Source organism: Anopheles coustani, chromosome X (genome assembly GCF_943734705.1).
Source record: "Anopheles coustani chromosome X, idAnoCousDA_361_x.2, whole genome shotgun sequence".
NCBI lineage: Eukaryota > Metazoa > Arthropoda > Insecta > Diptera > Culicidae > Anopheles > Anopheles coustani.
Window position 1 is genome coordinate 9246856 of NC_071290.1, and position 27474 is coordinate 9274329.

Genomic DNA, 27474 nt, shown 5'->3' on the forward strand with positions numbered 1-27474 from the left:
TGATCGTTCGATCTTGTTTTCCGAAGGATACACGTTCTATTTCATAAATACCGCTTTTCCATGCGTGTTTGTGTAAATCTTCCCACATAATCCAGGCCAACTTACATCCCACGCAGCGATCACTTCGACTGTTGCCCACCAAACCACCAGGTCGCCACTTGGCCCCAGTTTTCCTTCGCCAAGGCGCCCCAAGCGAGGCAGCAGCTACATCCAGCACACCAGCAGCCAAACGAAACGAAGAAGCAGGTGGTCGACGAATGTTTCGCACGAAGCGCACGATGCGTAACGACGACGGTAGCGCGGGGTAGATCATGCTTAAATTTAGCTCATTGTTGCTACACGCCCTACACCGAACCGTGAATTTGATTTGATTCGTAAGAAAAAGTAAAAACTAATAAGAAGGCATCTCCCGCCTCTGCAGTTGGCAAACTGAGCTGCGGTGGTGGTTGTGAGGAGAGAAAATTGCCGTAGATAACAAGAACGTCCTGACGACGATGATACTGCGGGGAGGAGGAAAAATATTTCATACACAAACAGAACAAATACGCGACTTCGTAAAGGTGGGATCGCGCTCAATGGGAAATCCAACATTAATTAAAAGCAAAAAAACACACATACACACACACACACACACACACACACATTCAAATGGTTGGCACATAAAAGTCCAACGCACATAAGCGAAGGAAGATGCTGCCAGCGCGCAATGGAATGCAGTTGTGACAGATTGTCTTTTAATAAAATTTCGAAAGAGAAGTACTTGGGGATGCCTATCTTCTAACAAAACCTGAGAAAACAATTGTTTGTTGGAAGGAAAGTTTGAAAATCTCACCACGTACTACATGCCATACTAGCAACATGAGTCATGTCGCCATTTTTTTTTTGCTTGTAGCTAAACCAACCAAGTACGCAGTCGCCGATACTGATGTAGCTTTGCCTATCCTAGGAGTGATACGGTACAGCGCGAGGATTGGTAAAGTTTGCGTCGGCTACGCTTGTCTATCCACCCAATATCCATCGGTTTAGCTGCCTCCATAGTGTAGAGATACTATAGTTATCAAAACATTTCTTACATCGACATACTGTCGATATTTATTTGGCTTCTCAAGTTCTTAAAGTCTGGATTCTTTTTGTTTATGGTTTGATAGTCTAAAGTCCAACCGAATTGTGGTTTAACTCAACTATCAAGAGAAAGACTCATATCTCATAACAAACATAGGCATACAGTGGTAGTATTAGATCAAATGTCACAGGTCAACTCTTAAGACAGAGAAATTTAAACAATTCATAAGGAGAAAGATCTAATGCAAATTGTAATGCAAGTGCTAGTATTAGATCAAATGTCACAGGTCAACTCTTAAGACTGAGAAAGCTGAATAATTCATAAGGAGAAAGATCGAATCCAAATTGTAATGCAAGCTAGCCGACGCTCGATTGTACCTCGGGACGGGTTGGTACCTGTTTCTCAGCGAATTCTGCGCGCTAGTATCTCTTGTGCCAGATGCAGCACACACTTGTGAGGTGAGGTGAACCAGCCTCTGAACACTGGCTGCTATTCTTAGGTGAGCGTGGATTTCCGCCCCGGATGTGGAGCGTGTTGTTTGTGCAGACGGCAGGGGCCGGCATACTTCCGACGATGCTAATACCTAGCTAGGCTCCCAATACAACGACACGAGAAGACCGTCGGTCGGTCGTACGCAATCTGTGCCAAACCGAGGGTGTATGCGTGGGACGTAGGTGTTTATTTATATAAATGTTGGTGCGTTGGTGGTGCGTTGGTGGTGCATGTGTGGGTATATGGGTGCGGTTTCCGCTTCCTCTGACAGGTTGTCTTGGTCGCCGGTGCGCAGATAGACGCGTTGTCCGCGAACTGAGCAAGCGCCGTTTCGACCCGGGATCGCGCCCCACTACTAACCCACTGTTGGGTGCAACCCGGGGCGGCGCTAAAGGGTGGCAGCGGGTTGCAGGTTGCAGAGTCCGCGAACGACGTGAACCGGGCGCCCGGGACCAGGCCAGTCTGTCGCCACGCTTCGGATTGATCAGTATTCTTTCCGAGTTCTCAACGGTGTGTTTAGTTCCTTCGCCAGCACTTGTGCGCCGACCGCCAGGAACGTTAGTTCTAGCCGTTATCCGCTTACCCGGTTGACTTTGAGGTGAGTGCCTAACACAGCAGTGCTGCCGGCAGTGGATTTTCGGCAACGGTGCTTGGAACTGTCGGTGTCCGTAGGCTTCGTAACCAACCAAACCTCCTCCTATCAAACTTCACTCGGTCCGACATCGACCTGGACAAGTCCACGGAGTCCGGATACCGGGTGGCGCCGCAGAGTCCGCAACCGTGTGCAAAAACTCGCAATTCGGTGAATCGCTGGCGAATCTCTGTTTCTGACCAGCGGACTCGCTCTAATTCCTGCATTCGCATCATCCTTCAACCTGTACAAGCCTTCAAATTGTCGCGCTACTCGTTTAACACAGAATTTTGGAAAACATTCTACGGTGGGCCGTAAGTCGCACGGTTCGGTAGGACAATGCGCTCCTCCTCGTCTATCTCGTCTGCGACTCAACTATTCTTGCAACGAACGGGTTTTGTTTTCTGTTTTGAACCTCGCTAATGCATCTGAGTTATCCGTTTGAAATGAATTCGTTTGCCGAACCTACTTCTGTGACTTTAAGTGAGTGACAGCGAACAAACCGGGAAGAACCATTGGTCCCTCTAAACTGTTGATTGGATGTGGCCTAATGTACTTTATAATGGACACATTACCTTTTCTTTGGATCGTTACATCTCTTCTTATACCGCGTAGTGTTTTCTGAAATGATTTTATACTTAGTTTGCTATACCGAATGTAATTGAAAAGTGTTCTCGCTGTACGGTTCCAGGCGTATAACTTTTTTCGGCCAAAATACTTTTGAGAGAGGTGATGGGACTTCTAACCAGCAACCAACTGAACGGTTAAAAATAGACCTCAGCGCACGACACGCACGTACACCGATCTAGTGTTTTTTTTCTCCCATTTCTGTCGGACATTTCGCCTGCAAGTTGTTCGCGTTCGGTGTGTTCAATTCCACCCAATCGTAAACCCCGGCCCATCGCTGATGTCGGACCAGATCCGGGCTTGTGAAAATGTATAAATAGACCCGGCGGCTGCGCCTTAGCCGGCAGCCTATATTAGGGTAACACTTTTGCACGCGGATGCGCGCACGTTGTGTTTATCTGGTCTGGTTTATGGTGCGTGCGGCAAGGCGGAGGGCGCCTGGCACGGCTACGAAAGTGAAAGCTAGCCCTAGCGACTGATGAAACCCACGCATTGCGCAATCGCGGCCGGCGAGTAAAAATAGAACTTCTGCCCGCGCTGAACCTCGTTTTGCTCTAGATTCGTGCACGTACACGCGTCGGTGGACACTTATCTAATTTTGCACCAAATCTACATTTGCACTTTCGGTGAAGAAGTAGTTGCTAGGTTTGCTTTAAAACCCGCTTGCCAGGTTGCGATAGACTTTCCTTCGAAGAAAGATAACCCTACGTCGCTAACGGTGGCTTCTCCCATTTCTCCAATCCTCTTCTAGCCAGAAGGTTTCACCCTAAAACAACACCATGGCTGACGAAGAAGCAAAGAAGGCGAAACAGGCCGAAATCGAGCGCAAGCGTGCCGAGGTGCGCAAGCGCATGGAGGAAGCCTCCAAGGCCAAGAAGGCTAAGAAGGGCTTCATGACTCCAGAGCGCAAGAAGAAGCTTCGGGTAAGTGTCTACAGCAACAAAATGGGATCTAAAACATCAAAGCAGGGGAACTGAAAACTACGACAACAAAACGGGACAGATTTCTGATTACGCACTGCGTTGTATTCTGTGTCGCCCGATAGTTACTTCTGCGTAAGAAAGCCGCTGAGGAGCTCAAGAAAGAACAGGAGCGCAAGGCCGCCGAACGTCGGCGCATCATTGAGGAGCGTTGCGGCAAACCCAAGAACATCGAGGATGCCAACGAAGGTAACACAAACTTGCTTGCATATTTTGTTTCCGAAAACATCATATACTCATAATTTTCGTTTGTTACTCGATTATACAAATCACATCAGTTCGTTCGTAAATGGTTGCTAAAGGCTGGTTCTCTTCGTTCTATTGTGTTAGTTTTCTTTAGTTCATGTCTTTAGGACTTCAAATTTTTTTACACATCCGCTATTTCGTACAACGTTTCCATATCGCCAATTCAGATTCAATCGCAAGGTTTCGTCATGATTTCTCCTACTCTTTCACAATGCGACAGTAACGTCTTGATGTTACTCTTTTGGTAACCTTCTGAATCAAACATTGGGTTTGACAAAGTGCCGAAAAATAGTTTACCTTTCACCTTCCCACACGATATCATGCACCTTCGGTCACGGTTCCTTTTCAAAATACCGTTAGTTATGTAAAAATACACACTGTTTTAACACTCAGTACAATCATTTTGCTATCACCTACCCTAGTTCTCATCACATGTATTCCAGTTAATTCATATTTCATATGTTAGATGAATCAGCTTTCTTGCGTTCATGTGTATCCTTTTGTCACGTTATCAATGTTTTCGTGCATTCATAGCACAATCGTCACTTTTGGTTTTAACAATTCTCACTTTCGATCTGAACTTAGTTCCATTTTCGTCCACTTAAAATTCAATTCAGAAATTATATTACATTTCCATGCACACTAATATTCGGAGGTTTTAGTTCAATTTGCCGAAAACATTTATGTTTCATTGGCAAACCGTGTCGTTTCAATAGCATCGCCGTATATTATTAAAACAGAAATAAGCTTATGATAATCACGGACACACTTTATGCCCAAACGATACACAAGGTTTATTATCTTACTCAATCAGTACAACTTCGTTGCATCATATTATATATCTGTAACACACACACATTCCTTTATTTCTCACACACATCCGCCGGTGCCCCACCCTCCACCCTTAAAATCAGAGCAAGCGAGAAAGGTTCTGCGTGACTACCATCAGCGTATAAATAACCTGGAGGAAGAGAAGTATGATCTTGAGTATGTTGTGAAGAGGAAGGATATGGAGGTACATACTTAGTCCACATGAAAGATGCACCCTTCACCTAGAAGGTGTCGCCTTCGCTATTTTTCGCCAGTTTGATGTTTTATTGTAATCTTTCACGCAGGGACCGGACCTTCTTTGGCTCGGTACCCGTTATCTGTGTGTACTATTTATTATTCTCTTTGTTTAATTTTAATAAGATTCCTCCTTGTTTCTCACAACTCTATAGTTTCTTTGCAACTTTCTTCTCTTTTTTTCTATTTTGGGCTGTTCATGTGATGATATCAGTTTATTTAACTGCTGATCGCAATTTCTGCCATATTTCTTAATTACATCTCTATGCTATGGTAATTTCTCTTCGCCTTGCCTATCTTTCATTGTATTCCAGTTCCGACTTTTTATGTTCAAATTTTTACTGTCAACAAGAACGTAGATAATTTTTATGGCTTTTGTTGTTCCAAACCGTCCTCTCCTCCTTGCCCTTTTTATTTTTCTCGCTATCTCTCTCTGTCTCTCTCTCTCTCTCTCTCTCTCTCTCTCCTTATATATCTTTCCTTCTGTCAATTTTTTATTCTTATATGACCAACATTTACTTGGATGAACTTTCTTTCTAAATGTTGTGTGTTCATTTATAGCTATCGATTTTTGTATGTTTCGCTATTTTCCTCCTTGAGTATTCCCTGCTCAATCATATTGCGATTTTTTTGTTATTGGTTTCATGTAATCTCTGTTTTATTTTATTAATGTATCGAATTGATATAATATTCATATAGGTGACTACCAGCTATCAAAATGAGCGTTGTTTGTTTGTTCTCCAAAAATTAAGCTGTAATTGTAATTGTGACTAAATAACGTACTTCTTTTAATCCTAAAACAAGTATAGTTTATCCTGTTTTCAGATTATCAAGTGTTTGTTTTAGAAAATCAACTTCTTTAACTTCTCATACGTTGAGTCCAGGCTAGATTTTGTTGATCCTGGTTAGCAAAAGTGACGACAAATATTTTCCACGCGTCTTGCGATTACTTTCAACGCAAGTAGAATATGCCCAAGCTGTGACGTTCAATCGTAACATCTTGGTGTAATTTCCTGAACTCATTTCGCTTAGGATGGCTTTAGTATGGTTGCTATTAAATTATGTTTTTGTCCCATTATTGTTATTTTCTTGTAGCCAGTCTGAAGCACATATGCAAAGAGTACCACAAAAGAATTTGTACCCTGGAAGGCGAAAAAATTGATTATGAGTATGAAGTTGCTAGAAAGGATCTAGAGGCAAGCAAACCACTATCCAAACACGACCGCCGGCGTTTGATTTGCGGTCACCGGAAGCTCTTTCGGCGAACGCTGCGCACAATTATGCTACAGCTCTTGTTTGTGCAAGCTGCAATCGCTAGTGGTTCCGTTAGAAACTATCAGTATATTAAAAACAGCAGCAAATTTTGGCAGGCTATTTTGCAAGCACGAGGATTATACGTTAGCAATCCATCCACGTTCACGCGACTGTTAGAAAGAAGGTCCGACGGTTTTGCGCTTGCAACATGTTACCTCGATGCGGCAAAGATAGCAGTAATCGATTTCAATAATGCAGTCCGCAATAAAATGGGCTTCCGAGGATGATGCCGTTTTTCCTCGAGTCATGCAGCGTGCTCCTAAAGCATAGCCGTAGCACTTTGGCTTAGCTCAATGCGCCCGTGCCGTTACAGCCGCCGCCGCAATCGCCTTTTTTGTTGACTTTAACAGCGCCGCAGCTATTGACGCGCGTGATAAATAACGTTCGTCGAAAAGTGTCTCCTTATTTTTCGATGTCCGCTGGATTAGTTATATTCCGTAACTTTAACTGGTTGTTGCTATTCCTCCGGCTCTGTTTCCCACCTAAGACCCACAGAAAAAAAAAACTAAAAACTACACTTTCACGCTAATATGTACCCACATCAGTAGTCGTTTCCGTTTAAGCACGCAAAGGTATCCAATTTGATTTTCGTTCGAAAATTTATACATATACTGGAAAACACTTTCACTTAGCAAATGTAGCCGAAAAGATAACCCAACGTGGCTTAAATGCAAAATAAAATAATATCAATCCTTTTACTTATCCCATCTCTCTACTAGCTGAGCTACAGACAATATGTAAGGAATATTGGAATAGGGTTTTTGGTTTGGAAGGAGACAAATTTGATTTAGAAAGAATGGAAAAATTGAAACAGTTTGAGGTAAAATATTGCTAGTCGACTTTGTAAACAATAGTTGAATGTTTTTGTTTCCTTTGGAAATATTGTAATATGGTTGATTTAATTTCACAATGATGGTTTTCATTAACCGTACCGCCAAATGCAAATGTGACATGCCAAACATGTCTCCTAGTATACGTTAAATTGAACTCTTACATAACAACACTGAAGCACACTGGAACAGACATAGTCACACACAAACATACACACAAATACACTTACAAATATATACACACACACTCACAATACTATTCACATAAAACACACTTAACAAATAATACAATTATACAACAAATGTGTGCATCCTTCAAGCTTTATTGAGACAGAAAAAATACACAGAGCCACTTACATGCGAGCACGCGCGCGCGAATCCAGACTAAACAGCTCGAATGAAATAATTCTAACGGCTAAAACTATTTTAGTTATCGTTCATTATTTTAAAGATACAATTCTATCATCATATAACTAGTTCATCAATTAGCAATCACAGCAAAAGGATTTTTTTGTTTGAATTAAAATTCAATAACGCACACACCTTATCTGCAAACATTTGTCACACAAATTCTAGCTTTGCCATATGACCAATGTAATAAGAAAAAAACAAAACAAAAACTCATCAAACAAAAATGTCTCGAAATTGTAAGTACCACTGTTCACAATTGAAATTTGTTCTTGGTAGAACAGATCGTTTGAAAACAGCTGGAATAAAGCTTCGTTGTTTGTTGCTCTTTTTACAATAGAGCTTTTTGTCGATAAGTCAGTTGCATTTATTGACATGCAAACATTGAATATGGTCAGGATGACGTTTCGTTTCAAACAGGCTGATAGTTGTTTCTGTACATCAAATTATTTGAATTTCCAACGCTACATTTTTTCCAGTTACCAGTTCTCTTCTTGTTAAGTCAGTCTTTGGTTTCCCATTTATTTCTTTGTTTATATTTCAAACCTTGATTTTTAATGCGTCCTTTCTATTTTTCCCTACCTTTCTTTCTTTCGCTGTCGTTTTTTGCTCACCAGATGACTGGATGGAATATTTTTCAAATTACTTTTTGAATTGATACTTCCACTAATACATCCAAACTGTTTTTTATTTTTTTCAAAACGTCTTCGTTATCTTTCGGTTTTTATCTATTACTTCAAGGCATGCGTTCAATAATTTCCCTATACCAAATTTCTTTTTGTTCTTCGAGCATGGTCTATATGTCCACCCGCTCGTTACTATGTTGTGTCGTGACACCTTTATTCGTGCACATTAATAACACCACCAAACGTAGAATTTTTTATATTCTTTCATTCTTTCGAACACTGTCGTCCGTTGTCCGACGACATTTGAATATTCGATCACACTGGTGCTTGCTCTCTTGCTTTCTTATCGATATCCACCCACTCCTTCGCCTACCATCGCTCCCTTCACTATCTTGTAATCGTTGTTTCATCTTTACTCTGTTACTGTTTCTACGTCATCATTCCTTTCGTTTGTGTTACTCCATAGTATCATCGCGATGGGTAAACTTTTAGTTGAATCATTATGAGTATTCGATAAGTTGTACTTTGCTCAGCACATACTGGTTTCACTCTATCTCGACATACACGAATTATTTATATTGTTGTTCTCTTTTACCAGCATTCATCTGTTTCTCATTTCAATTGATGCCACATGTTCCCTTACATTTTTTTAAACGATTGCATCTTTTAACTGCGTATTGATTGAATTCGTACAGTTTTTCTAAGTGTCATAAACTCAATTTTCCCATTTGCAGACCAGTTGAAAGACATTGTTAAAGAATATTACAACCGTATGTATACGTGTGAAGGCCAGAAATGGGATTTGGAATATGAAGTCCGGAAAAGAGATTGGGAGGTACTGCCATTGAATCAATTTGAAATCGTGTTTCTGAACAAACAAAACCAATCAACCTTAAAAATCCGTTAAACCTTATCAACCCATCCAACCATCTAAAACAAATCTAAATTCAACCCTTCGTTTAAATTCACACTTCCCGTTTTCAAGATTCATTTCGTTTTGTTCTTTTTGAAAGTTTAATTTTTATTATTATTACTCGTTGTTGTTGTTCTTATCATTTTGCACTGTTGCGTGATAATTATGTCTCAAATGAATAAGTTTGATTAGTCACATTCCATCCCAATAAGGGTTAATTTCCGTTTATAACGTTTTATACTTGTAATCGATCATCATAGTTACACGTTTTTTACTGTTCGCGCTGCTGCGTTGTTTTAATTAGTTTGAATTTTCTTGTTTTTTAAAGCATTTTTTAGTTCCCTCAAATTAATCCACCATCATCCTCCTGTTGATAGTTATTGAATTTTCTTTTTCAAAACAAAAATATCTTATTTATTTCGGATCCAAAAACAGTTGCAAGTTTCGATGTTATTGTCCCTCTATTTTATGATTTTAATTGTATAATTTGAAGACATTTGGCTTCAATTTTAACCACGGCACTCTTTATCACTAGTATAGTTCTCTATTGCAATTCGATTAAGAACATTCGCACTTACCAGACAGGAATCTCTAATATTCGATATTTGACATTGAATATTTGATTATGCGTCCTTTCTTATAAGTTTTCTTTCGCGTTACTGTACTATGGGATAGTATTTTAAATGGAGTTGGAGGCGTATGCTTTGTTTTTTTCTATGAAAATTAAAGGATCTTGAGTCGAATAGAGTTGTAGATTGTGTTGTTCGTTTATTTTAACAAACGTTCCATAGAATTAATGTACCAAAAAGATACATCTTAATAACGTGTCAAAGACAATATTTTGAAGCAAATTTCGTCGAATAACTGAAGGAGAGAAATTATAGAGCTCTTTCTTATGATTAATTAATGCAATGAGTACAAAAGATAATGCTTTGCATAACAATCAATATATTTAAATATGTTATTTACTCCATTCAATAAAACTAAACTTGTTGATGAAGCGAAATTAAGAAGAAAACCAAGCAAACAAATACGCTTCCTAAATCTAAAACGTTGAAATTTCAGACGAACCCAAAATCTGGTGGCGTGTTCTAGTCATTCCATGCTTCTGTTGCATCTCTTTCACCTATCCCTATGCCCTTTCCTCTTGCGCTAACTCTAACCCTTTGTATCTGGTTGCACTGCATGGTTGTTTGAAGTTTTGTCCGGGAAAGAATTATAAATATGCACTTTTGTGTTCGTTTTGGGTTGCGTGTGGACGTAACATTTAACTCATATATTTATCATATGCTATGATCTGATGCTTATGGTAGACAACAAAAACTTGACTAAGTTTGCATTATCTTGTAGTTTTTGGTGAAGTTCGGGCCTGTTATATAATTTCAGTTGGAACAGTTTCTGTCTTTCAACGATGAATTATTCGCTTCTCACACACTACATTAGAGCCAAGCAATGGAGTACGCTTTAGCTAAACAACGTTCATGGTCTATCTTTGGCAGTTCAGAAACATCAACATAAACAAACTCACTTTGAAGCGGCTTTTTACAGAGATGTGTATATTTTAGTGGTTTCATGTATGCATAAAGTCCATGATGGATAATCATATGTAAAATTGTAGGTAATGAAAAACTATACACATTGCTTCCTGTGGTCAAACGCGTAAAAAATACACAGCGTTCTTGGGCATATTTTTTATATGATCGAGTGTTATCCTTCTGACACACGCATTACCAAAATTTGTCGTGTGAACCGTACATATTATTTTCAAATCTTTTATTTGCATTAGAAGAACTTTTGTGTTTTTTTTAAATCGAAAAAAGCAAATTCGCTTAAATGTACCCTCAGAAAATGTTGATGAAATATTAAATTAACCTGTAACCTGTAAGATTAATGCATCTCGGTGCATTTCCATCGGCAGATAAGCAAATATTAGACTCTTTTGATAAGCGTTTTCCGCTAAAGATTGTTGCATTAGCCAATTTAAACTTTTATGCGTCGCTACTTTTCAATCTAAGCACGAGTTGTTTTGTGAACTTCTCCATTCGATCCACTATGGGACATTTAGTATTGCTACTAAGTATGAAAGCTTCATTTTACGGAAGAATGCGTGCCAACAACCCTTATCTACCAAACATAAGCTCCCATTTCTTGTTTTAGTAAATTTCCCTATTCTTTTTTGTTTTCACTCCTGGTTTGATAATTTTTGCTTCTGTCCTGGGCTTAGGTTTACCAATTAATGTCTTTACGCTATTTTTTCATGATAAATTCACTTTTGCTTTAATATGTTGGTATCATGGAGAATACACGATATTCGATATTTGTTTGGAATTTTGTTTTTTAATTTCGGTACTTCAGTAGATCGTACGTTCAATTTTGGGCTTTAAAGATATCTAACGGTAAACATTGTTTCAAACCACTTAATTGTTTAAGGTTATTGAGTGGTTTGAAATTATGTTTGGTTCGGACTCAGGGCATCAGGAGCGAGTTTATATCAAGGCATCAGGAGCGTGTACGGTACAACGTCAATGAAGTACTAGACATTTTGCTTCTAAATTTTGAAAACTTAGCATAATGTATCTTAGCATTACTTTTTCGAACACAATTTGTTCCTACTTAGTATGGGAGCCCAGCACAAATATATGTTACTTGCAAAATCCGTAATTCACTAGAATGATCTGTACCGAGTAAAGATGAATAAGAGATTGACCTGTTATCATTTGCACAGTTTAAGAAAATTATGTCATATTATAGCTGTTCCAAACAAACTATAGTGTTTTCGTTTGAAATTATAAAAGCAAGTAAGTTTGTTGAGATTAGACAATCTTCTAAAGATTCAGTAGCCTGGTTTATTTTAAATGTTAGTTCAAGCCGTAAAGTTGTATCGGATATGAAATCTGTTCTGGAAGCGGACATTTTCACAAAGTTTTTTAAGCAATGTTAAATTAATCTTATATACATGTTACACTATGATTAAGTGATGATTCGTTTTTTGCTCTTTATGAAAATAATGTGTTCTTTAAAGTGTCCAACTTTGTTCTTGCTCGTGCTGATTGTACTCGTTGTCGCAGCTCAAAATGTGTCATTGGAAAAAAGTCAGCGTTTATTGATTTGCTTTGTTTGAACCATCCAATCAATTTTTTCCCAAAAGGGTGAATGTTCTTATTTTTAATTGTATTGGTGTTTTATTGGAATGGTAATGTGACGTTTTGTCTTTCCTCAATTGACTAACACAATTCTCCTTTTTGTCTCGTGATAGTATTTTTTCTTGTTTTTCGCTCTTGCAGTATTTAAAAAATGTTACAGTTTCTTTGTTAAGCAAGTTGGTGGGATCATTAATATACAATTTGATTAGAGCTAAGCGCAGTGCAAATGGCATTCATTGGAAAATCAATCATCTAAATAGTTTTCTATTCTTTTTATCCTAATGGTCAATGTTTTTTTTTGTAATGTGTTCCTTTCATAACTGTTTATCTCCATGTCGATTTCTCGTTTCTTCTTTTCTGATGTTTAGCTACAATTTCCTTATTTGAGTGTCTCTCTGTCTCTTTCTATTTCTTCGTTGGCATCTGTCTTCACACGTTCTTCGTTTTTCATATATGTGCGTTCACTCCTTTCCATTCATTGTCTTGTTCCAAACGCCGTGTTAGTTTGCCCACCATTCGTCGTGTCTACTATCAAGTTTTGTTGGTGTAAATGATAGATGATGGTCAGTTGATGTTACTAGTAAGTTTCTTCCTAAATTGTACCATGGAGCAACTTAAGCTAGACACTTACGTACAAAAGGAACACTTCACCTAAACATGGTTGGACTCATCTGTATGAATTCACTCCTATTTTGAAATTATCTTCGTATTCGGTGGTAGATTTGACCTAAAGTTTCATTGCCAATTCATTTGAGTTTTGGCAGAATCCTCTTTGCGATAAGAAACATAACTTTTGGAAGGTTTTAGCGTTGGAACTTTTTAAAGTTTATTTGTCTTCTTGAATTTTATCGCAGAGTATTTCATAGTATTTCAAATACAGTTTCAACGATTAAAAACAGTGCTCGAGTAAAATATATGCCTCTATACGGTTTAATGGTGTTTGGAAGGAAATGACATTTTACACTGAGTAACAGGCAAAACTAGCACGGTTTAATAATATAGCCCATTTTTATCATTTCAATTATAACTTTTTATTAATATCTCACTTTAAAAGTACTTTTAACCAAGGGAATTTTTTTATGTTTGTATTGTGGAGTTTACAACAGATGAGTTTGTGAGACCGACATTAACGGAAACAGGAATGATGATTATAGAATGTTCGTAACATTGGAAGCTGAATTTTAAAGATGTCACAATCGAAATTACTTGATATCAATTTAAATGAGTCCAATTTATTCTGTTAATTTCATTTTTACTTTCAACAAAAGGTCTTGTTTTTTATTTTAAATTAAGGGTAAAAACCCAAACGGTGGTTGAATCTTATATTCGAGGGTTTCATTAGTTTGTTAAGGAATTTGGTATCCCGCGTCAATAATATTTCAACATTGGAAAATGTTTTTATCAGCACAAACCATATAATGGTTCCCAAGAACGCATCGCATCAATTCCGAAGCAGGAGCATAAACTTCGAATTTGTTTCATTGGGCCAAAACATAAAAGCTCGTATACAGATTGGTTGTTGTGAACAAGTTAAACATTTTCGCTTCTCCTTATGGGTGTTGGCCCCGAATGCTTGTTTGTTGGTATTTTTCTAAACGTTCGAAACATATTGAATGTTATCGTTTCAATGTCGTAGGATCTTTCATTGAAGCTGTTGCTTCTACGAACATCATCCGTCGTACAATTGTGTGCTGTGCTCGTACTTAACGAGCATCTTGCACATGTGACACAAGGTTTACACACAGTTACTAATCGCAACTGTCGAAATTTGTTCGAAAAAGATATTTTGTTTGTTTTTATTTTTGTTTTGTTTGTTTCTTGACATTGGCTAATCTGTTGATTCAACAAAGTCGTCGTGCAGATGCAGAAGGTCACAACGTGTTCCAACTCTATCGTTACACAAACCCACTTGAAGCATACCCAAACACTTACTTCACGCCTTTTTTAGTACTTTCGATCTACCTGTAGGATCCGGTACTTCATTTGCTTGCTCCAGAAATATGACATATGACGGTCCCCAGAGTTAATCTTTTAGCCACAACACCGGATGCGAATGTTAATCCTTAGCTGCACTACTGCTTGTTTCATTTGAATGTGTAATAAAGCTACACACAGGCCAATGAATGCTGAAATGTGTTTATGGTGGCAATTTGATTCTAATGGCTGCGCAGAGATTAAGATTGTTTTTATATTAGGCTGGCTTTTCAGTACTATATGCATCACCAGTCGTGCAACCTAGTTACTGGTCAACTATTGGTGCTTCGTAATCAGTGGCATGTACTTTGCATGACGGATGGTCCTGTAAAGCTGAACGGTTTCAGCCTATGGACATCTGAACATGTTAAATACTATACCTAGCGCATCAGTATGTAAAGTAAGGTATATGTGAGATATGAGTGCTTGGGCGTGTGTCTACATCTCTGGACGTGTTAGCGTGCCTGTGTGCTGTGCTCATTCACTAACCACTGCATATAGTATCGCTTCGTCATCTGTGTGAGCCTGCCACTTTCGCCAATCTTTACGCTTTGTATACGTTGTACTCCTAGCATTGCACTATAGACAACCGATATTGATACCACTGCTAACCACTTGCATTTTCATCTTCTCTATCTCCCTGCATCGCTCCCTGCTGCTGGGTACTCGGCAATATTAATTGTTCTGCTGGTAGATTTCCGACTTGAATGCCCAGGTTAACGACCTGCGTGGCAAGTTGTAAGTATCGTCGCAAGCGGAGACCTCTCTCCCCATCCAGACATCCCGTTCACATGCCACTCGTCTTTTCTTTCCCCAACAGCGTCAAGCCTACGCTCAAGAAGGTTTCGAAGTACGAAAACAAGTTCGCCAAGCTCCAGAAGAAGGCCGCCGAGTTCAACTTCCGCAACCAACTGAAGGTTGTCAAGAAGAAGGAATTCACCTTGGAAGAGGAGGACAAGGAGGTAAGTGGCAGCGGTACACTCGCGGTGCGACACGTACCCCATTTTTGAAACATTTTGATTTTTGGGCCATTTCAATCGAGGCTACCCATATTTTGACAATTGAACTTGAGTACACAACAAACACAATTTACACTACTAGAGTTTTACTCGACCAAATTGAAGTCTAATACATTTTGAAAGACTTTGCAAATAAATTCACAACACATACTTTTTTCCCTAGAGTATTTATTCCCATTCGAAGAAGTAAATTTCTATTTTATCGTCATGTGTGGCGATATGTTTTTTTATTAATTTACCTTCGATTTCAAATGCAACTATTTTTTAACCTTTCCCAGAAGAACCTCAAAATATGACGGTAACACAGTGCTATATAGCAAGTCGATCATTGAAAGCAACAAAAGAAAACAAAACACGTAGTGCTGCACGTATTCACAACGTGCTAGGCGCTAATGAGAAAAAAAGGAACAAATTACTCAAAACACAGTAAAATGGCTTGTGATCACTGTTGTACCACATCTGGAAAACATATTTTGGTTTTTAAATTAACAACTAAGCCATGTTTTGAAGAAAAAGGCTGTTCGTCCTGGATGCTACCATTCCCATCTACCATCGATATGGTGTTTTTTTGGTTTTTGACGATGGGTGCATCCCGTTTAAAGGCTGCGTTACTATTCACTGATGTACCGATTCCTTTCCCAACAGGCAAAGAAATCGGAGAAGGCTGACTGGCAGAAGAAGTAGGGGTGTGTAGCCGACAGCGTGATAAACAAGAGGAATCAACCGAAACCCCACATAGAATACCCACACCAGAATACCTTTCAAAACCTTCTTTGGGCTTCACAGTATAAGAACACGTCATTATTTACGCAAACTATTACACCCGCGATACCAAAGAAAACATTATTAAACTGCCCGGTTACCGCCCTAATCGTTAATAATGAAATGCAAAATAATCAAACATCGCTGCATGTAAAGATTAAATAAACACGGAAGTTATATACTTGGAAAAAAAGGGAAGCACATCTTTTATCTAGTCCACAACCTCTACTTCCGAGCACTCAGGTTGAGCATACGCATGAATGTATGTTTAGCAATGTGGTTGCGGTTTGCATTTTTAACGAGTTTGAAGAACCGCGCTCATTCGGAATTGGACAGAAGTCTAACGAGCTTAGGATTAAGATTTAATCAGCAGAATGCCCTTTGCTATATACCATACCACATACAATATTGGTAAAAACAACAAATACATAAAACAACAGGTAAATGATCTTTAACTATCACAATTCGTCACTATGTTGTACGTATCCAGCACAGCTAAACCAGAAGCTAAAGTTTTCAGTTAATGAATCTCATCTCACAAGATTAAATAAAATGCACACCCACCTTTCCTCATAACACAGACGATTTGAGGGACTGCATCCTGACCAATGTGAATGGCGGATTGAGGTCTTCAAATTTTCGTGGCAAAATTTAGTAACAAATACCTTGCTCCCATTCGATCTCATCAATGTTCATTGAAATTTAAACTTAATCTTTATGATTTACTAATTCGCTGTTCTTTCTTTTTTCATTACTTTATTGTTAACCATCGTCCGCCGGATTGAATGAATCGCTTGATGGGACCTCTCCATCCCCCCTAACGTCCACCGAGCGCAGAAGAAGCCCGAATGGTCGAAAAAGGGCGACAGCAAGGTAAAAGAGGAAACGGCAGAAGCGGTTGAAGCCGAGGCATAAGCCCCCGTTCGCTTCTATTCAATACTCTTACAATCACTATTCACAACATAACAACCAACAACCAACAACCAAGGACAGCAACATTAAAACAACTGCAACGACCACTGTAGGCGTGGTGTACAGCTATGCTCTGTTGAAATCGTTTGGAATATTTTTGACAATAAAATAAACATACAAAAAAAAAAAAACAAAACAAATTACCCAAATTTTCAGACTCTCACTTTCAGCCGTATTAGCATGACGACACATGATCCTTTGTGTCTCCAAAGCCCAACACTCTTCACTGTGCTATAACCAACCTTCTTCCAATATAAGCTATACGCTGGTGATTAACAGGTGTCAACACTACTACGTCATTTTTGAATGGTATCAGTCTATGCCAAAATTTAGTAAAAAAGTACTTGCGGTGTAAACTGTTAATTTAATTTAACTGTTTAAATCTACTTAACTTAATCTTTATCCTGATCTTTTACAAACTACGCTATACATTCGAAAAGTTTTATACTCTTCCGTGTTTTGGATAGAACAAATCCGAGGAAAATAATCAACAACACAGAAGAACATTTAAGTTGAGGCAAGCGTTAATTTTCATTGAGTTTTTGTATTGGAAAATTCAGTTAGATAAGTCTACCAAATATGATTTGATAGCAGATTTTGTACATTAATGTGCAAAGCTACATTTTGCTTAACCTAATGTTCATAAACTAATAGTAGCGTGTCTTTTCCTCTTGAAAGCAGGTTATGTTGAAAACGAAAAAAAATATGAATAACGCATTTAAAACTGTCATGACAAAATCTGTAATTGTAGTTTTTCAAACCTACATTGCACAGCGGGATAAGTTAGAAAAACCAAGCGGGCATTTCAGTTTTTTTATGAACTTCTCGATGATTTTGATTCTTTTTATATAAACTGAATATATAAAAATGATAAAAGTTAATATTACCATTGGAAACCCAGGTGCCCCTGTCTCTTCTAAAAATTTAATAATCTGCATTGAAAAGAACCTTTTTCACTTTTTAAACTTTGGCATAGCTCAGCTACAAATTCAGTAATATATTTAATTAATACTAAGGCTATTCTTATTAACTATCAGACTCATCATTTAAGCTTGTTATCATTAACATACAAACGCTTAGTTCCGAAATGTTCTCCTCTTATCCCTACGTGCACTGGTTCAAACGAAACATGTCTGCATGCAACGTTTCTAAGTGAGAAAACCCTGTTATTTCGATTTAACCGTGTATTTCCAACTGGTTGGTATTGTTGGATATGGAACACAACAAACTTCTGTTATCTTCTGCGTTACCTTAACCGATACAATCTCATACTTGTATGCACATGACGACTATCGTAGTAGCTTATGACTTTACTCTCTTCATAATCGTTCTTTTTATGTCAACCTAGCCGGAAGCGCCAGCTCCAGCAGAAACTGCATAATTGAACGATCGGTGCTGCTAGTCTCGATCGACGCGAGAAAGAGAGAGGGAGAGAATGAGAAGTGCATGTAGGAAAAACATTGAAAACCCTTTTCGCAAAAAACAAAAAAATGCTGGAAGCAGTTTCTTGGTAGAATATCCATTGCCTACCCCATCGCAATCGGACATCGAAGAACCGACGTAACCAATCCAATGAGCCATCATTGATGATCTTCTGTAAGTCTTCATAAGGTCCTGCTTCGGCGTACTGTTCGTTCGTAGATATTGTAAATGTGCAGCGTCAAAAGTTGTTTGTGCGACTGTCCCTATCTTGTTAGTTACACTGTGCAGCGTGTTCGTAGTGTTTGGCTCATGAGTGGCGTCAATGTGGTCATTGTATGTCTAGCATTGTGATTTTCTCACCAATCACACACATGTAATCTCTGTCCGACCAGGTTTTCTACGTGTTACCAAATTGCGTTGACACATCTGACTTCCATAGTGCATACTTTCATCCGTGCAAACGCTAACATTCACCGATCGCAACGACTCGTTCTCTTTTCATTCCATTTCATTTTCCGCTTCGCTTGCCATCTCTTTCGCCAACGTTTTTGAAATCATCTACTAGGAGGGATCCACCGGCGCGGAAGGCAACTAAATGATGACTACCATTGATTTCGATATTATGATCCAAACCACCATCACCACCACCACCACCATCACCACCATCACTACCACCCTGCATATCCGATTCCGGTTAGCGAACGAATATGCAGCCACTCTCGAACGACGTAGCAACCTCGGATACCCACCGTTTTTTCCAAGGCTGCAATCTGTTAAGCTTAGTTTAGGTAACAATTTACTATTTTTTTTTTAAATATAACCGCACTCGCACCAGCGAAAACGAAGATAAAAACAAATGTGCGGTGATTTAAATACACACTTGAAGTGGAGACTTCGACGAAAATATGAAAAAAAAAACAAAACCTAACTATATATTCAGTTTTCCTGTTTTATATCGATGTGCGCACATTGGCTTAGACATGTAAGAATATTGCTGAACGAAACGCATCGCTTAACGCTCGCCGCAAGTGGTTCGCGGTCAAAGGTCGAAACAGAAGACATTACCAATAAATTCGGGACATGTTGACCGTATGGAAGGGCTAGACATTAGGCTTTGAAACCCAACCGACTACGACACGTACGTAAGAGGAAAAGTCTAGTAAGGTCGTTGAGATCGTCATTACGGCGGAGAGGAAGAAGGTACTTATTCTGCTCGTTAGTTTCCCGTTGCAATCGTTCAAATCGTGGACAAATGTTCTTCAAAATATTGAAGAGTGAAATTTCTTAACCTGGCAGATCCGGATTTGGGTTGGAGTTGGCTTTCTTTAAATTATGTTAGTGCTCGATTGCGTACTGTAAATGAGAATATTGACTAATTTTTAAATCGCTGCTTTGATAAGTCTTGCTAAACTGGAGATATCGTTCACCGATCATTACTAAACCTTCGAAATCCCATGAAGATAACTTGGGTTTGCATTTATTTGTTCATTTATTTATTCCTTTATTTATCATTGTTTTTATTTGCTTAGTTCTGTTTTACTGTCGCCCAGATGAAAAATGATTATGGCGAGCAAAACATCTTTAACATCGTGATTATCCGTGATCAAGTTGAGAAATTTTAGGCGAAAGAAAGATTTCTTCCTTCAATAGATATGATCCGAAATAGTTTTACCGTTCGTTGAATGTTCTTAATATCAGACTGACGCCGTCTTTGATTAGCTGCTATTTCATCCTGATGGTATCCTGATCGTTTTCCACCAAGCTGATCGCATGCAATTTGAATTCAAAGCGTGCAAGAAAGGTTTGTATACACGTTGTAGTTTGTACGCAAATAGTGTATGTCTCGGCTGGATAAACCCTGTGCCAAAAGGTCCTTGAAATATAGCAGATAGTATTTCGATTTACTGAAACGAATTCTTATTTTAGACATAAATAACAAACTTTTCGAGGATACAGGATAAAATCAAGCAAACGGTTTCAAACAGTGAAAAGAAATACTGCACCATCCTCAGCTCAGGAGGAATGTTTTTTTCATATTACCATTTATGGGCCTACTGTACAGCAACTATAAAGACACATAAAACAACATTGAGAAACGGAAGCTGTTGAAGCTTTTCAGTTTCCGTAAGCTTTTGGTGGAGCTCCTTTATCTCCCAATTCGATTGCAGGACAAATTTTCGTTAGTGGCCCGAACCACTTCCATTTCTTAATGTATTACGTAAAATTCACGGGGAAAAAAACCTGTCGGATAAAATGTGTAGAAAGTCCCCTTTTTTATTGAACTTGGCATTCGCAAAGATTTTTCACATAAAGTTATACCAAGCAGAGCGGTACAGTGATCGGCAGGATAAAGTGTCCAGAATCATTTTCACGAGTATCAGTTTCTATGAACCAAACTGACAAGTAATTACGAAATTTGTTTGAAAACATGCTCAAATGACAGTTTTGAAAGGAGTATAAAACCTTTTGAAATGATCGTTATCGTTATAGATTCCCAACGCTAAACGAAAACTATTGATTATTTTAGAGATGAACTATAGCTTATTTACAATTCTGCACCGTTTGTTTATCCGCCGAACGTTGCCGCTTGACAGTTTACGATAATTTTGTATGAGTCGTGTATGCACGTGAGTTCAGAAACTTTTAGTCAGTTCCAGTTCGGCGTCGCATCAGAGCGGATGGTTAGCAGTGCACGAGGTTCCTGAAAGGGTTAGCTGAAAAGTAAGGTTATCTTAGGCACGGCCGCGTGGTGTCGCCGAGCTGGAGCTCAAGTCAGAGAAATCCTAGCCGACGCACATCTCGTGCTGTTTGAGTAATCAAGCGGATCACGAGTTTCGTGCGATCTGACAAACGGAAGGAAATATTCCTTTCGTTACGGCGGGTGACCAGCCGCATTTTGACTGCGCACTAGCGTGGTTGGCTAGCAGTGCTCCTGGCCGCATGGTGGCAGTCAAAAGGCGACGCCTACAGAAAATCGAAAACCACAGAAAATCAGGACATATGGCCTTTAGTTGCCAGTCCTTAACCTAAAGAGGTCTATGTCTCCAGGTTAGCTTGCGAAGGCCCAGGAAGCTGGATTCAATAGCCGTACTGGAGTAAATCCTCGACGAAGTGAAGAAGAAGAAGAAGAGAAACTTTTAGTGAACTGAAATGAAGACGTATTACATTTTCCCACTAATGAAACTTACTATCATCTAACTGCACCTTTACATTCATTTTTAAAATGAATTCACTAATTCATTTCATCAACAGTTTGTGGCTTCGTAAAGCTGTATCGCATTTTTGACATTAGGCAATTGGGTTAAGGTACGACATTCAAAGGCTACGAATCAATGAACCTTTTTTCGGTGCCATGCGTCAAATCCTACTAACACACAGCCAAACGCAGCTTGAAAGGAATACTTGAATGATGCAGCAGTAGTCATGGATACTGGGGGAGCGTTCTCGCGACGAGTGTTGGTATCCTTCCTAGTTTCTGACCTAGTGTCGAAGTGCGCATGATTCGGTCGTGCTCAACGTCAACTTGATGTTAGCGTGACTAGACGTGTCACAGTGTGGCAACTGCGTTACCAACGCTTCTTCGAGCGATTATGTTGAAAGGCATCACATCAGTAGAAAACTTCTTTTGCGTTTCGTAAAGCTAGAGATTCCAAATGTGTGTGTTATTCAGCATCGAATTGTAGCTTGGGAACGCTCACCCTTCGATTAGGTAGCATGTGTCGAGCGTTTCATCTGCATGGGCAGCAAACAATGCAGCTATCCAAAGGAACCTGTGGAGCTTTAGTGAGAATTGAAGTTTTTTTTAATGCTGGCTTATTTTGCTAGTGAAGCTGTCCTGTGCAGTGGCTGAGTACGCCGTGCAATCAAGTGCCATGCAGTAGTTCAACTAGTGTGAAAGACGACATAGCTATATATTTTTTTTTAATTCAGATTTCTCATAAGATCACTTCGAATGTTATGTGAAAGTAATACTATAGTTGAGACATTCGATGGATTAGAACGATTTTTAGCAAGGTGTGCTTAGTAGTGTGTAGCGGGTTTCGGAGGCAACTGGTATTGATTATTTGCAAGCAGAATGTTCATATTGATTTTCGTTTCGCTTCTATACTGCTTTTAATGGAATTATATTTCCATCGTTTACACAGAAAACCATCGTCCGCTCCGTGGGCAACATTATAGGAGTACCTCGCTATCAACCTTCGTAATATGGGAGCATCATTTAACATTAACCGAGTGCGTATTCCCATCGTTATCTTTTTCAAATCATTCCGTAAGGATAAATAAAGAAAGGTAAGTCTGAACTCGAAAATTGTAAGCTTCGAGCAACCCGTGGAATCTACCCAGATGAAACATAAAGTTTACTAAAATGCTTAGCTTTTCTGCATATTTCACTCCAATGAATATTTGTTATAGACTGTCTACGTTGAGAAATTTTCGATAGCTTTTTTAGACAGTTTGATTTGATCTTTGAGGTTAGTCTTTTGATTTCACAACTTGTTTTGAGAAGGTTCCCCATGCTGTCCATTTACAAAGTTAGTTGGTACATTGTGTGAAAACGGTTCGTTGTACAAACGCTTGCTGGTACCTTTTATTTTGATGTATATTTGTATCCTTGGCTTTCATAGATAACACTGGAAGAAATGGTGCACCCAGACGACGCACAGTGTTTACGTGAATATTAGTTGAGGGAGCCGGCAGCTTTGTGCATCATTCCGCGTACGCCATGGATACCGCTGTGCTTATTTCCTGCATGGCATTGACCGCGACTCTCCTGATCGTTCTGTTGCTGCTCTGCCGATTAGTTCAGCCCCATGATATCGCATGGTTTCTTTCGAGCCGCGAAGACAAGCTGAAACTGTCCAAGATGAGACTGTACAACGCTAACGGCTATCTGGTAATTTCCATACTTATTTTTACTGTTCTATCTGAGGAATTAAGAATAGTTTGCATATGTTACACTATAAGGTCAGAAGTTCGTGCGAAGTTCGCAAATATGATGAAATCCTGAGAAATGCTATAAGATACAAACTCTAGTAGAGAGTGGTCTATCACACACATATAGTAGGTGTACAGTAACTCATTAGGTTCTTACTTTTCACTTCCACATTATTTGTAGATGCATTCTGGATCAGAGATTTTGCTAGGGTCCACGGGAAGCTTTCAACGGTTCGATTCTGTGGACCGCGACTATAAGCCGCAGTACGGGCCGCGGTCTGGTATTAGCTTTCCATCCTGGCGCAACTCCACAGAAGAGCCTGACATCCCACCACAACCGTTGCGACCTGCCCCGTCACCCAGAGAGGCAAAACTTTCGCGTGAGAAACCGATCCTGCGGCAAATGTAAGAATAGTTATTAATTGGATATATCTAGTTATTTGTACTTCCAGTAATCAACTTCTCTGACATTGTTTCTATCTGTTTCAATACCTTAACCTTTCTTTTTTAGTTCGGAACCGAAAGCCCCAACGTCACGAACGGTGTTTATCTCGCCCATACCTCGGCCGGTACCTCGCAAGCAACATTCGGCTCCTATATCTTTTCCGCTCCTGATTTCACCGCAGGATAAACAATCAAACAAGACGGTGCGACCACCTGATCAAACAGTGCCAGTGACCCAACACCTGTCGTGTACCAATCCTTTTCTCAACACGTCCCAGCAGCAGGAAGAGTTGCTGCACGGTATTTCCAAAAGTAGCCATCAGCAGGTATCACCTTTAGTACCTTCGCCGCTGACTGTGCCGAATTCCGCCGTGTCAAGTTCTTCTGAGTTCCATCCCCTCAAGTCAGCGAACAACCCGTTCATTGATTCTCCCGTGGCATCCAGCAAGACTTTTGATCAACCACAACAGCAACCGCAACAGCAATTCTGTGTGTTCAACTTTGATCCGGCTATGGTGCAATCGCTGTTCAATCGCCCAGTTCCTGGTGGTACACATTTACTACCTAGCTCCAATAGTACTAGTACACCGATTTCTAGTACAGTTGGCAGTAGTGTGAGTACGTCAGCTGAGGTGCCAGAGCTACCTCCACCGGCACCTCCAGTGTTAGAAGACGATACATTACGGGGGACACACAAGCGTATCAACAATCTGCGAAGGATGTCCAGGCTGATCGAGAGCAATCAACTACTACTGAACATCTACCAACAGTTTAACCGAACTATATCTGAGCAGGCAGAGCTGCCGTTGGTCGTAACACCACATGTCAGCAAGCCACTGATGCCTTCAACCACCCCTGTAGCTACCCAGCTCCCAGTGACATCCAGCGACGCAACTCGAACCTCCACTGCAGAAACATCCGTGGAAGCCCAGCCGGCGTCGTTGTCTCCAGTTTCCGAGTTTAGTACCATCTTTAGCAAGCCTCCGTTGATTTCGCCGCGTGTTTCAAGCAGTGGTAGGTCGTCACCATGCAAATACCGCGACTCGCCGCGTTCCGACATCACCGAAAGCATTCGGGTGCCGACAGTGTCGCGCAGTATAAAGCATATCCTGCGCAATCGATCGTACTCGGAAACTGAGTTCAGCCAGCGCAAGCTCATCAAGTCGCAGGCAATTCTGTCGGCATCCGACGGGCATCCGCAACAGGCGTCCGCTTCCAACTCGTGCTCGGTACCACCGTCGCCACTGGCCAAAAATGCATCCTACAAAGACCTCAGCCAGTACCAGTGGGGAAGTGCCGGGGCAAACGTCGGGTCGGCCAGCTGCGGATATTTATATAGCAGCCGCGATTCGCTGCAGAAAACCGTGTCAGAGTCCTTTCTCGAGCAGTACTCGTTAACACAGCATCGCGAAAGTAACGAGAGTGCGGCCGAACTTCCGATGAGGTATGGTATTCATTCATCTGGCATCGATAGCTTCCGAACTGAGCATAACCCAGGGACGGTCCTGCCGTCGTCGTCCTGCGAGTCGGTTGCGTCAGAGTCGTCGGTCGTATTCACCGATCTTATTCGTAGTCCGAGCCATCCAGCTGCCGGATACCTGTGCATTGGGCTTCAACTAGGCAGGTATGAACACGGCTAGTCTTCGGAAAGGATTTATGCTTGAGTAAAAGTTTGATTTCCTTATTCTCGTTCATGGGTTAAGTACTACCGACGACCGAGAGGAACTCCTGGTGACGGTAAGGGAAGCTAAGGATCTGGTTCTTTCTCCTGAAGTCGATGAGCTGGATACATTCGTGAAGGTGTTGCTCATACCTGCGGACGGTACTGCGCGCCAAACAAAGGTGAGGTGACTGCCGGCTTTTATACCCTGAAGGATGTGCAGAACCTTTCAGTAGCTAGTTTGAATAATTGGTTATTTACTGGGATACTCATAAGACAATTTAAACGATTTATACTCTTTGGTTTCTTCAAAACTAGGTATGCAAACACGCGAAACAACCAAGCTACCAAGAAACATTCAGTTTTTGGATAAGCAACCGTAAAGCTGTACGTCATTCGCTTTGGTTTTATCTCTATCTCAACAGTGCCAACTCACAAACATTGATAGGTAAGTTAAAAGGTCTCTGATATTCTATCAGGCTATTGATTTGAAATTGGATAACTGGACAGCTAGTTGAAAAATGTTGAGTATGCAGTTTAACTTTGTAATTCTGAAGTACAACAAACGGTGTTATATCGTGGTGTGTATAGTAGAGTACAGACACTTGATGTATGATTACTGCTTGTTGAATGCCTGTAGCAGCGTGCTAATCTCTTCCCAAAAGAGCAATGTGAGACGTTGAGAGAACGCAATCTCAATGTAATTTAGAGAATGAATCATTTATATTATATTGATATTAACCACCATTTTCCTTATTCAATGACAGGAGAAGCCGAGATTCATATAGATGAAAACATTCAGCTACCTGTAACTAACTGGATGAAGCTGATCGATCCTAGCCACCGGAATTTGGGCCTGGGTGAATTGATGCTTTCGTTAAGCTACCTGCCGACGGCGGAGCGGCTTACGGTTGTGGTGGTGAAGGCACGGAACCTTGCACTGAAAAACCGCGGTTCGGGTAGTGCGCTGCGTGCTAGTGGAAGTAATGAACCGAAGGCGCTGGATAACGAAATGGCTCTCGAGTCCGATGGAGCTGGAAACGTTTTCGTCAAGGTGAGTTTGTGAGCTGTGTTGAGAAGCAACCTGTGCACCTAACTGAATCTTCTTTTGACAGGTCTATCTGCTGCAGAACGATCGCAAGATTTCCAAGAAAAAGACGTCCGTGAAGCGCGCGGAACAGTTTCCGATTTACAATGAGGCGATCATCTTCAGCTTGCCACCGTACATGCTGAACGTGGTGCAAATTCGTCTCTCCGTGGTGCAGATGGTGCAGCGGGTGGAGGCGTGTGTCTCGGAAGACCTCGGTACGAACGGCCGGAAGCCTTCGGTGGACGGCGTTACCCGCAAGCCGAGCGTAAAGCTGGTCTCACTCGGTCACGTCATTATCGGTAGCGGTACGACCGGGAAGGGACTGCGACACTGGCACCAGATGCTGACGGCCCTGCGCAAACCGGTGGCCATGTGGCACGGGCTGCGCAGCACCTCGGAGCAGCACAGGAGAGACAAACCGAACGCGAACGACGGCCGAGTTAAGCAAAGAAGTGATCCTTTGGAGTAAATTTAGATAACACAATTGTGCTTTGAACATTGTTCGCGAATATAGACATTTACTTTATTAAAAGATGAAGAAGTTCTACACAGAAGATATGTAAACATTGTCTGTTCTGACCACAACTCTCAACAAACATTGAGATGTTTGATATTATAGACATCTTGACCTACGTTGATATTGTCACATGAAACCCCTTCTTGATGATCTGCATTCGTTCATACAAAAAGAGCTTTTGAATTCCAACAACATTATCGACGACGCAAAGCAGTGTTTGTTGAAACGTCTTCCATTATTTGAAAAACAAAAAAAAACATATGCAAGGACATGCCTGCAAATTTTCATTTTATTGTTCAATTTGAGCTTTTATGTAAATTTATTTAATCTTCTACAGTTTT

At 40.3% G+C, this 27474-nt stretch overlaps 2 protein-coding genes across 5 annotated transcripts; both read left to right on the top strand.

The window, feature by feature from the left end:
• Positions 1-2021: 2021 nt before the first annotated feature.
• LOC131269542 (troponin I) lies at positions 2022-17214 on the top strand. 4 transcript variants are annotated; one of them, XM_058271958.1, is made up of 7 exons: positions 2022-2153; positions 3565-3736; positions 3859-3982; positions 4954-5054; positions 15007-15050; positions 15133-15274; positions 16931-17214. In XM_058271958.1, exons 2-7 carry the CDS (start codon positions 3593-3595, stop codon positions 17006-17008), a joined length of 633 nt encoding a protein of 210 aa, XP_058127941.1. In that variant the 5' UTR covers positions 2022-2153; positions 3565-3592; the 3' UTR covers positions 17009-17214. The 4 variants fall into 4 exon arrangements, with proteins under 4 accessions (XP_058127941.1, XP_058127943.1, XP_058127944.1 ...); XM_058271960.1 differs by lacking the exon at positions 4954-5054 and adding an exon at positions 9017-9117; XM_058271961.1 differs by lacking the exon at positions 16931-17214 and adding an exon at positions 15977-16904.
• A 5996-nt stretch (positions 17215-23210) lies between these two features.
• LOC131269025 (uncharacterized) lies at positions 23211-27085 on the top strand. Its single transcript, XM_058271335.1, has 9 exons — positions 23211-23381; positions 23604-23827; positions 23934-24300; positions 24337-24400; positions 24536-25505; positions 25570-25708; positions 25845-25974; positions 26294-26580; positions 26642-27085. Exons 1-9 carry the CDS (start codon positions 23211-23213, stop codon positions 27083-27085), a joined length of 2796 nt encoding a protein of 931 aa, XP_058127318.1.
• Positions 27086-27474: the final 389 nt, after the last annotated feature.